We start from the raw sequence: 12920 nt of genomic DNA on the forward strand, positions 1-12920 counted from the left end.
GAGTTTTCAAGGATCGAGATTATGCTTCTGCCTTGAACTTTAATAATGTGCCATGACAATATACTGAGGATTATGACAACTTCAAATAAAAAAATTATTTTTGAACATCCTCACGATCTTTTTATGGTTCATGAAAATATGATATAATAAATTCTAATTTCTATAAAGTTCAGAAATGTGTGTATACATTTGCGAATCGATGAAACCTGTTCACGAAACGAGACAGGTCACGAAGCAGGTACTTCTTATAGCACTTTCCATGAACGGGCAGCATCCCCGAGGATTTTACTCGGAGGCACATACCGTGTCCGGTGTATTTTACCGTGTCCCATTCCGAGTCGCCCTATTTACCCATATACCGCGTTATTCGCGCGTTACGATTTTATTTACGTCCCACCTCCGAGCGTACACGAGAGCCTCTCGTTATTCGCTACAGATTTGCATGCGAACTTGAACGTTACGTAGGAATTCCAAGGCCGTACACGTCCTTTCCCTCGAATGCCCAGGAACGCGATTTCTGTTCTTTGCTCTGCTTGAATTCAAACAAATCTAAACCGCTGACAAATAATTATATAGGAAAAAAGAAGAAAGATCAAAATGCGAAATAAAATGTTTTACATTGAAGTTGCTTTTTTGGATTAAAGATTGTACATCATACGAATCTTTATTGAATTACAGAGTCAATCGTTTAAGAGAGTGATAAGAGGAGAGTGAGTCATACGCTACGAACCTGAATGGCTGGATGTTGATCGAGCAATTATAATACTTACACTGCAAAAAATCGGCAGCGACCACTACATGTGTCGCGTTTCGTGATAACGTTTAAGCTGATTTCAGCTATTCAATGCAGATCGAGCCATGCTGAACGCGAGTCCCTTGCCTTTGTTAACCTTTCATTACTATGCATTGAAAATCGACCAATGAACGAGATGGTTAACATACGACTTATCGCTTGTTTATTAATTGTTCGACTCATGCATTACTGTTTATAGCAACGATATCAGCGGGAAAACAACGAACACATATCAGTGATTATAAGTCGTGAATTGTAATGACATAACTTTCGGATAAATATAAATACGTGAACGTTTATGTGTTAATCTGCACAATAATGATATTAAAACAGTATATACAGATCAAATGAAATTTAGTAAGGAAAGCAATTAGTGTTCAAATAATAAAATTAGATAACGTTCTTATCTTGTAAAAATTTTTCTCGATTTGACAATTAGTAATAAGTGCAGCTACTCGATTTTATGCGAGCGATTAGTGTCAGGCACAAGTCGAATTTTCGTGGAGGCTGAAGTTGTTAAAAACGATAGGTCATTAAAACACTGTAATTTCAACTGGATTAATAAATACGTGAGTCAGCGTGCGGCCCAGCGACTGGCTCGCATCGTATGAATTACATCTGGACATTAGATCGTGTTCAAGTAACACTGGAAATGATACGTGGCCCTGGCGATACAACTTCCTATGGGTTGCTCTTTTTTTACCTCTGTTTCATTACCGATTTGTGAGACTCATTATAATAGTAATAACTGGACTACGGATCTTTATGCAAAATGTAACATTTATTCTATTATCTTAAAAGGTGTATTTTAGATAAACATTTACTTGATCATTTAACAATGAATTATGTATTTAGCTGCTGGTATTATGAATTGTCTTACTCATTACACGTGGCAGTTATCATTCCTGCACATACAATTTTACTTGTAATTAGACTACAATTTATTATGCAAATTAAAACATTTATGGTATCAGATTTATTTTAACTGTCAGAAACCTTAGTTTCCTAGCTAATCTGTAGAAAAAGAAAACGCTAATAGTTACCGTAAGGAATTTAACGAATATTAGAAAATTTTTATAATATATCATACCAGACTGAATTAATTTCATTAGTTCCGAACTGACCTAATATGATAACATAGTAATTATCCGCGTGATAAACACTATAATTTCTCTCAGTTACTGTAATCAAAACGTCATTACTTGGAATTAATTTTTCCTTCCTCATACGATGCTTCTGCTGAGGTAAAGACTGGTTACGTCAACTGAGCACAAAAAGAGTCTTATGTTAATCTTGGCGATTAACATAATACATTCTTTCCTTCTGAGTGCAAGAAGAGGACTAAGACGAAGGCTTCTTGGGAATCAATGGAACCTTCTTTTTATGCAAGATTAATGGACGAGTCCATGAGTTATCAAAGTATATTTATTAACCGTTAAAAAGCAAGGATCGTAGCTTACGTTCAAACTTCTCAAGAAATTATTTGCATCGACTCGTCCTGTTTATCATGAGAATGAGACATCAGGTTTTTCCTCGCGAGTTTATACTTCCACGAAACTTAGGTTCACGTAAAATTGCGATTTATCATTCGGCTTTACTGCATAAAAATTCAGAAAAATAGCACACGGGTAACTTTTTTCAGATCTTGCGGAAACATTTTACAATCATATGCATTCTGCATTTGCCTAATCTATTGAAAGGTTCAGAACGCACTGCATTTAATTTAAATAAATCTAGCGACAGGAACTCGTATTTCCGGTAATAATATTCAATTTACTTGTGCTTTGCAGTGAAACATAAAAATCACGAGAAAAATCAAACGTTCTTTTTATGAAACAGGATACTTGAACTTCTCATCGTTCTATAAAAATGCAAAAAACTTTATAATTCCCGACTTGTTATTCCGACGGTTTCGCGAATCTTGAAAACAGGCCATAGCGCAGGGAATGTTTGTTTTGAGCAGAATCACTGAAAACGATGTACTACCGACTGAATAGATTAATATTGCTATCGAACTTGATCCAACCATCGCGGTACAAATATATCACGATATAAATAGTCTACTGGTGTGACGTGTAACGTCATCAGATAAAATCCTCGGATGCAAAATGGGCGAACCGAGGAGTTAGAATGCGGCGCCTCAGCGCGACAACAGGGGAGAATGTTGGAATACGGAATGACATCCGGCTGGATAACTCGAAAGGGTTCCTGGTATCTCAAACCTCTTTGGAATTCTCTTCGGTGGCCCCGATGCTTGTGCTCCCGACAGCGATTCTTTCCGCGTTCATGATTTATGCCATTTGTTTGAAGATAAAACAGAAGATGTCGATGCGCCATAAATTAAGCATCGAGATAAGCTAACAGGTAATTGTCGCACAATTAATAGCTCTCGCGACTGTTGGACAGCTCATATCTCTGCTTACCACAAAAGAAAGACTTCTGCTTGTCAAAATGCTTTAGTTTCACTTTGGATTATTAACTTTTAGACCGCCTAAGAATCGAAATGTCGGCTTAAGAATTAGCGAGTACTTTATATGACATCATTGATACAATCAAATTATGTGACTTTTTAAAGACATTTACAAGGCGTGTAAATTAAGTACAGTGACTGATTTTTTCAATTTTTTTATTCCAGCTGAAGGCTATTTCAGAATTCAAGTTCCAGCACTGCTATGAGGATTGGAAGAACTATCTTTAACGCTATGTGGCTTCCCAAAGAACTTATTTTGAAGGACACAATATTAAATTGTAATTCTATTCGAATAAAAAAATTGGAAAATCAGTCTCATTACTTAATTTGCACACCTCGTATATGTAACTAATGCCGCAGAGTAAAATTTAAAAATACCGTGAACAAACTATGTAGTTCAAAAGTTGTGAATCTAAAATCAACACGAAATTTCTATTGATACATGGAATTAATGTACCTTATATAAAAATATATAAAAATTTGCAGTGTTTGCATTTTGAATCGCTGTCAATCTTTATACATATAAACTTTACGAACGAACCTGAATCCGTACACGACGTACCAATATAATACCCACGCATTGTATTTAATTTTGACGCTACACATCTCGGTTACATGTTTCATGCAAACTGCAGATATTTCCTATGCAAACCGCAACCTGTTCGCGAATTTACTCGTACGCGTCTGCTTCATTTCCACGTCTGTTCACGAGCTACTGCATTCTAGTAACACGTGCACGGATATTTCACATGATCGTGAAATCACCTCAAAACCATTTTGTCCTGGTCAATACACACCAAGTTTGTATGTGATCATGGTCAACGTTCCACGCGACTCTCGTTCGGAATTTCATTCTCCGGTTATGCCGATTTTTTTCAAAACTGGAAACGATCAGTGACGATACGTTGGTTGATCTCAGCGTGGTCGAGGGCGTTGGAGACGATGCAAATACGTTTCTCGCGTTTCGGATGTACGATAGCACCCGCGTCGTGTCCGAGGCTGCGGATAATAATCAGAACGGAACGTGGCGACCTAAAGCGTAGACGCGAAGCTGCGGCCGCAGTTCTCGCGCGCGGTCGACGCTCTATCTGCATAGCTATCTTCCGATCTTGGTAACACGTAAGTACGCGCAGTTTTCACATGGACAGATTCGACCGCGGAATATATGTATTCGCGTCCTTATGTCGCAGGGGCTGATTGAGATTGTAAGCCGTCGGACGAATCCGGATTATACGAACTGATCGTAAGAACTCACCCATAGAAGCTTCTTTCATGATCGAGGTAGCTCGACGTTATATTCGGTCCGGTTGACTTTTATTTGATTCGTATATCTCAGGCAAAAAGCATAGTCACGCTTGATACTTGAAAACGAATTGTAAATTCGTAAGCAGATGTTGATTGAATTTAATACAACTTCCTTTGCAATCATTTACAGTGACTCCCATTAATATTCGAACATATTTCAAAACGGAATAATTTTTTTAATATTGAACCAAACAATTTAATTTTCTGTCGTATGTTAGAAGGTTTAATTTATTATACAATGTGTACGAAAAAATTTAAGAAAATTGTCATTCGTCGAAGTTTGAAATCAAACAGTAAAGAACATGTGTGCGCGAAGAAAAGTTTATTTTTATTGGCTAAATCCTGATTCAATTGATTCAGGAGAAATTCTTAATAAGAAAGATGTATCCTTTCAATTTATAGTAATTAGTACGCTGGAATGACTTCCATTAACACGTGATAGGCGAATTCGTAGTCTATCTGAGAAGCGCGTGCAATGCAATACAATCAGTACGCGTGTAGGCTAGGTGTAAAGCTTTCAACCAGTAAGTTGCAGAATGTACTTACGAGTAGATGCTAAAGTTTGCAGCTGCAATCAATAATGATATTTCTGGTGTTTTACAACATCATTTTAATAACACACAATTACGATTGTCTCGTAAATGAGAGTCTTTTTTCCTATAAGTAATCCAGTGCCGTTCGCGAGATTATGATACCATTCGTAATCATCCTGTAGCATTCAGAATTACCTTCTTATAGACGTGTATTAGAAAATGTTGCACGGGGTTAACATAGACATCATTTTCTAATTTAGTCGCCGAGGGTCAAACGATTTACAACAACTCCGCAGATACGCGCATCAACCGGAGATGTACACGCCGATCGTGCGTAACTAAATTATGCGTCGGGCATCGTGCCCGATGTAACAACCTTTCCGACTACCACCAATCGATTGCTGCATCAGTGTGGCGACCGCGTGCTCGATGAGATTTATATGCGAAACCGGATGAAATGATTGGTCGTCATCAATTCTCCGAAACACAACTGTAAAAGTCTCTCAAAACACGTTTACGATTTTTCATCACGTTTGACCAGTCTAGAAATCGCTCTTCGTTTCGCCGCGTGACGCAATTCCCAAAAGTAGCCATCGAGAATCTACACGATTTTTAATACCGATGCAAACACATTTACACCTGTACACACTAATCGACGAATCTACGTTTTCTCTTTCGCCTTTTAATTCCATTTACAGGATTAACATACTTTTGCTAACAAACAGTTGCAGATTGTGCGATTTACACTTTTTACGCGTTACTAAATACGAGATTTACTGATAACTCTTATACAAGCTAATAATAGTTGAGAAATCAAACAAGAAAGGGGCAAGCGCGATCCGAGGAATTGTCGGAAATATTTGTGATACTTCGCCGCGAAACACGCCTTCCTCGGAAATCCAAACAATCCTTCAATTGCTCAATTCACTGGTATCGTTCAATCTCGAACCAGAAATGAACTTTCACTCGCGGAATCTCGGAGAAATTCAACGAAATCCTACGGATGATTGCGATTCATCGTTCCGATCGAGACGCGTGCTGCAACATATGTACCGCATGGGGGTTCGGTACCTGCGGACCCATGCGGAAGGGCCGTAAGAAGTGAGCTCGCTTTCGGCGACCTACTGACTCATCTACGCCAGGTGAGCGTCCCAGGATCTGTCGGAGCCGCGGTTACCAATCGTTTAACCACAAACATTTTCTCGCGATATACGATCATTAAGCAATAATCTTGAGCCGGTAACCGGCACCGGGACAATCTGTTACACGGCTTGTCTGTCCTACGCGGTTCAAACAAGTAGCTCGGTTGCATTCACGGAGGCGTGAATTGCGTAGGAATAAGAGTTGATCGCTGACACATTCCCGCGCCTTAACAATCTTCGCTAAATGGCATAATCGCTCTGCAATACCTTCCAGTCGTTGGCTACTTAATTAATTTACCTCGGACAGCATTCCAGCTCGTTATACCAATGCTTCAGGCGTCAAACACTGAATTCTTCTACGTTTTTACGCGACAAATATAGGAAGTCATTGATCAATGTCCGTTGTTGATAAAAGAAATCTGGTGTCGACAACCAGATATGCACGTTTTCCGAGGCACGTGAGAGAACGTGATTGTGGAATTTCGATAATTGAATATATATCCGATAAAAAGTATTCTAAGTTTGCATCGAGCATGCAATACCCATTTTTCTTGTAGTGTCAGTTTCTTAGAGGTTGATCGTCACAATTCTTATGACAATTTACGGGGTTCTTAAAATAGATGAGTCACGTGACATTAACTTAACTAATTAAAATTCTTAAGAAATTCTATTCGCAGAACGAAGACGGTTTCGCTGCAAATAACATTTTCAGGAAATGTGAGCAATCATTATCACAAGTCATCGTAATCGTAATTAGTGCACATCTTCCTTAAGGAAGTGTTCTGGTTGTACAATCTACACAAAAAATTACAAGTATCCTAAGTATTTTATACTCTGATTTTGCTATATAAAGTGACTCCCATTAATATCCGGACTCACTTCAAAATAGAATAACATTTGTAATATCGGATCAAACATTTTCAGTTTCATTGAAATATTAGGAGGCCTGATTTATTAAATAATATCTAACAGGAAATTGAAAAAAATTCGATGAGGAAAAAAGAAAGAATAGGACAGGATTTTTAGTTTTTCTATTAGAGTCTCCAATAAAAACTTGAAATATCCTATTTGTAGATCTAATTATATGTTATATGTATGTACAAGATTTCATAAAAATCAGTGAAAGCATAAAAAAGTTAGACACATTGAAACACGCAAAAATTCTTCAATTTACTTCACGTGTCATTTACTTATACTTATAGCCAGAACAAGTTTGCATCGAAAATTATTCGAATTCACCGAGGTTGAGCATTCAGTAGATCAATAAACCGACAGAATTAACTCAGTTTGGTGCGTCCGAAACTGAACCGACCTGAACTTTAGAATTCGTTAATAAGTACTGATCAGATTACGTCGAACCGGATGGGTCAATTCATTTTAACCGTAACAGAGAATCAAGGAAGACTGTTTATAGATATACTCCGTTCGCAGGACTTGAGAACCAACCTCGCCGCGAATTTCTTCACTGCATTCTTACAGACGAGCAATGCTCGCCGACCAATTAATTTAAGCAATTACTTCAGTCGGACGGTCGGCGAATTACTTTCATTAATTAATTGCCCACTAGCTTCAAACGAATTGTATGTTACACGGAATTACGTTTAACCTACGTAAACTTTTCTTTTAAGACACAATTCACTACTTTGATAAAACGATTACTTACAAAAATATTAACTTTAAGTTAGATATTTCATGTAACAATGCATACAGTTTCTGTTTTTCATAATTAAAACTTCAGAGAAGTTTAGAATTTATAATATACTGATTCTAGTAAATGCATTGAAAGAAGAAATATATGAAACTACTGAAAAGCATATTGAAACTGTTACTACTTTGCTATCAGTTTTCCGTCGACCTCATTTGGGGGCTACCTCTATAGTATCTCAGGACATAATTCTCGGCAGGAGCGTGACCATTGTTGAGGCACACTTGTCAGTTTCAGCAAGTAACATCTGTCCCATTAATTTCGCCCGTGCAACGTAATCGTTTAATTAATTAGCCGTAAAGCAATTAATTCATGTCTTTCTGTCGGGTTATGGGATCGTAAATGCTTGACTATGTAACTGGAAGGAAAGAGCTCGTATAGTTTTGCGTCATTCGTTAATCTAAAATTATCTCAAACTCAAACGGATCCGACTTTTTGCGCGCGATGACACAAGCTCTTTTTGTCGCTTTCCCGCGATCGTGCGAACCGAAAGGGTTCACGGAGTACATGCGCGCAAAGTCGGAGGGAAACCAACGAAGCCCACACAAGTCATTTTTGTTCACGTCAGCCTCTGGCCTTTGACCTCGGACGTCGCTTCCCCCGCTACTCCTTCGTGCTACGAAATATCCGTGCACGAAGGGTCGAGAGGCGGCTGCCGTTACCGAGCAATCGAAAAACACGGAATACGATATACAAGATTGAAAGGCTGAATTCGCTCTCTCTCTCTTTCTCTCTCTGTGGGGAGCTACTTGACTGAAAGAACAACCTTGACCAAATCTCTTCGATTGGTGAGATTGAACGTGCGAAGGATGGGATGTATCTGACGGCTGAGACTTCGCAGAGATCCTTTTTTTTATACGAGCAAGGCACTTGTGTCTGGGTACTATTTTTATTTTTGATTCATCAATCTTATTACCTACAGCTACGCTCTTAACTGTTATCTAATTTCTACAGTACGAGGTTTAACACAATGTAATAATTTTGTAACTGGGCAAGATGATGCGAACGAAAGAGGACGAATGCGAAAGAGAGGAGTAAGCAATAAGTAGAATGAGGCGAAAGCAAGCATATAGAGTGATAGTAAAATTATACATGAAACACTGGACAGTCCTCTATTTTTCTAACTTATGAGAAACGGATAAAAATTTTTAAATGGAACTTGCATGATTCAAGGGAATACGTCTTTTGATGGAAACGAATTTTTTTTGGTTATTGTTTAATGAGATACAATGATTAAATTCATTTTTCAAAAGGGACTATGTACATTTTTTTGCATCATTTGATAGAGATTTTTAAGACAATTTCATTTACCTTTCATACACGAAGACTGTCGAGTGTATCGTAAGACACTTTATGTACTATAATTAATTATTGATTTATCTAAAAATGTATTAAGTTATCTTGGCCTGCAACAAATGTATGAAACTAAATAAATAGAATTCTCTTTAACTCCATAATTTCTCTCGTACATTTAACAAATTAGTCCCATGTGCAACGGAATCAGTAAAGCGTTTTAAATTAAGAAAAACATTTCCGATTCGTGATACCGTGGTAGTAGTGGGAGGAATGCATGGCGAAATGATTCCGCGTCGACCCGTTCATAAAGTTGCGCCCAGCGCATGGCAACGTGTGCGTCAGACGATCGTCCGTTCGAACAGCATAAATATCGGTGCTCGAAGCTCGCAATCAGGGCATCGACAAGCATTGGTGCATGGGCGATGCGCCGCGCCGCATCGTCTACACGCCACTTAGACAAGCTACATCAGCGCACCGACATGCTCCGGAAGAAATAATTGCACGGGGCATCCCGTGTACGCGCGGCTGCGTACAACCTTTTGATTCTCCCGCAAATGGGAACCGGTCGCGAGTGATTTTTTTACTTCGCTTTCGGCCCGTTTAATTCGGCGGGTCGAGATTCTGGGACAGGTGTACCAATTTAGGCGACCGACCAAAAGTAAGAGGAATTCCAACGAGCTAATAAGTGGTGATCACAAAATCGTTTGCTCGCGATTCGATACAGATGACACGGCGCGGTTCTTAAACGATGCAGAATACAGACTTGAAATTCAAATCCAAATTATATTTCAAGGAATTATCATGATCGAGAAAAAATAACAGAGAATTGATGATTCAGATAAATTGAAGTTTCGTATCAAATACTTTTTACGCATACGAATATTATCGAAGAAGTTTAAAGAAGCTTATTTATAATTTTTACAGCAAGTAGAATAATTCATTATGTATTCAAGAGTATAATTTGTGACGTGAGGATTCAAGCGTCAATATAAAATTAGCTTGCGTTTTAGGATGTTATTCAAGGCGTGCTTGTCTCTGTAATCTGAGATCTCTAAAATGTAAAACGACTATACCGCGAGGCAAAGATAAAAGAAAGAAGAAGCAAAAGTAAAAGAAAAAAGAGAATCTGTAGAAAACAAAGAAATAACGTGGAATTGTGAACGACACGCGTTATGTTCAATTTGTTGTGCATGCTTTTGCGATAGCGAAAACATCGACGAAATTATATAATCAGTTCATAACCAACTCATCGTTAAATAATTTTTGTTGTCGTATAGATCGCATTACCAATTCATTCAAAACATCCATTGCGATCATGGTTGAATAAAATAATCGATATCCTTAATCAATATCAGAGGACTCAATTTTGGTAACATTTCAAAATGAAAAAAATTTGGAAGACATTTGAAAGACAATATTAGAAAATGGTTAAACTTAAAATTATAACATTTGACAAACATGAAATGTTGAATACTTTGCATTATCTATATCATCACTTCAATTATAATATATTTAAGTTATAGGAATATTGTCTTTCAACTGCCCATCGAAATATTATATTAAAAAAATAGCCGTTTTCAGAGACTCACATTGACTTTGGCGAGGTACAGTTCCAACTCCTTGTAAGGATCCATCTCCGATTTAATATCAGTCAGCAATTTCGCACTGTCATCACTACTTTCCACTATTTTTAATTGATTGACGGTTTTCAAGGTGGGTAAACCCGATGCGGCACTTCCTTTCGAGCCATCGACCTGCAGCCCACCGCTGTCTTGCATGGTCTCCATGCCCCAACGTCAGCTTGACCTCACGTGCATTTTCTCGTGCACCTGTAAACAGAATGGAACATGACAATCAGTGTGATTCAATGTAAAACGAATCGACTAAATAATCAGAGAAGAGTTCACGACCGTGTTGATAGCTCTCGAATAATTATTCGACCTCCGAGATCATGTTAATTATCAGAATTACATCACGTCGCCGTAGTAATAATGCTCCGCAATTATATCATAATAACACAACAACATTAAGGAAGAAGACTGTGCAAAAATTATAAATGCTGCGTGTAATGCACAAAACTATGCAGAATATCGAAACCTGAATACATATTTCAATGTTTTAATAATAAAATAAATGTTTATTTAAAACACGTTGTTTAAACTGATATCATAAATGTGTTATTTTACCAAACATTCACAGTTTATTAATGACATTTTAATGACACAAATACAAGCAAGAGTTGTCAATCTAATGATTCATGTACTCGTCAGCTCATAAAGGATTCCTTTTCATCCATATTTACTTTTCAATAGGAGCCATAATTAATATCATTATCGTAAGGTATACAAATTAGCGGTGGACGATGAGGGAGAGCAGAACAAAAGGTTTCGTGAAGAGCACCTACGGGCAGAAGGATTACAATCAACCCTTGTGTGACTCACTACGTATAGAGGCTCGTATAATCACGGTTTGCCAAACACTTGAAAAGGATGGAATGGCCACCTAGACTGCTATAATTGCATTTGACTAAATTTAGATGAACCGTTCACGTTAGTCCCTAAGGCTAATTATATATCGCAGATTAGTTTGCCCACGAAAACGCGAGAAAGCTGACCTGAAATTACTGTACATACTTTATGAAGTTTCCCCTTCAGTTTTCCTCTCGCCTACTTTATTCTCTAGGCTTAACTCGCATAATGCCACTGAATCTCTGTCTCATGTTCGCTCGGCAATTGAATTTCGTAATACTTGAACCGTGATGAAACTTCATATTGTGTCCTATGTGTACAGCTGCTAACAAAAGTATTTGTCTATACTTTAATAAACCATACGAATATGAATTTCATCTATCATTATATTTGTTGAGGGCTGGTATCAAATTCTGTTCTCCTTCAAGCAAATGAAAGCAATTGCAAATTGTATTTCTCTTATTTCTTATTAATGAATGTTTATAACGTTATAAGCGTTCTACAGTTGATTGGTTAGTCGCTCGATTTACTTCAGTGATTACAATTTGAAGAATTCACTCGAGTTCATTAATTTCGCGAGTGATTAATCGAATAAATTGTGCTCAGGCTCGAGAGTTACTGAGCACACACATACTAAATAGAATTTTAAAATTCGATTTTTTCACGTCAAACGAAAAAATGTTATTTCTTTTTTTTCTACTCATTTTTACATGTAAGATTACCCCTGCTCGATTGTATGACTCGTCTTATGTATGTTAACTGAGTTTAAAATAGACTAAATAAAAAGATTATGCGCATTTCGTATATAGTTCGATTGTGAATGGATCTACGATATTCACAAGTAATTCATTGGATATTTTAAAGTTCACCGAGCCAATAGTGATCTAACATCGGTCGTTTGAATCACGAACAAACGATCCGTCGCGGGATTATGCCGAGTCAAGTGGAATACTTATAAGACATGATACGACTGCCATTTCATTCAGCGATCTCGGCCGACAATAAAGTCATGCATGAGAACACGAGTTGCTCGACGACTCGGCGAAGACGTAATATTAGGAAATTGCCGGATGTCTGAATCGCGAGAACCTGTCAGCACTCAATTTGTCAAATGACCTCACAGGTGAACCACGATGCTCGAATAACGTCATTGCAGTTCCGTGATTTTTAACGAAAGAAGTACTGGTTGTATAGATTCTAACATGTGA

At 37.7% G+C, this 12920-nt stretch overlaps 1 protein-coding gene across 1 annotated transcript in view; it reads right to left on the bottom strand.

Moving 5' to 3' along the window:
* Nucleotides 1-12920, bottom strand: part of LOC113464113 (uncharacterized) — a gene marked incomplete at its 3' end in the record, with an annotated part of 45755 nt that overhangs the window by 5126 nt on the left and 27709 nt on the right. Inside the window, exon 2 of the mRNA XM_026812109.1 lies at nt 10834-11073. Coding sequence (XP_026667910.1) covers nt 10834-11031 — 198 coding nt within the window. The remainder of the gene's footprint in view (nt 1-10833; nt 11074-12920) is intronic.

Source organism: Ceratina calcarata, unplaced genomic scaffold, assembly GCF_001652005.2.
Source record: "Ceratina calcarata isolate Rehan_Ccalc_2016 unplaced genomic scaffold, ASM165200v1 scaffold256, whole genome shotgun sequence".
Lineage (NCBI taxonomy): Eukaryota > Metazoa > Arthropoda > Insecta > Hymenoptera > Apidae > Ceratina > Ceratina calcarata.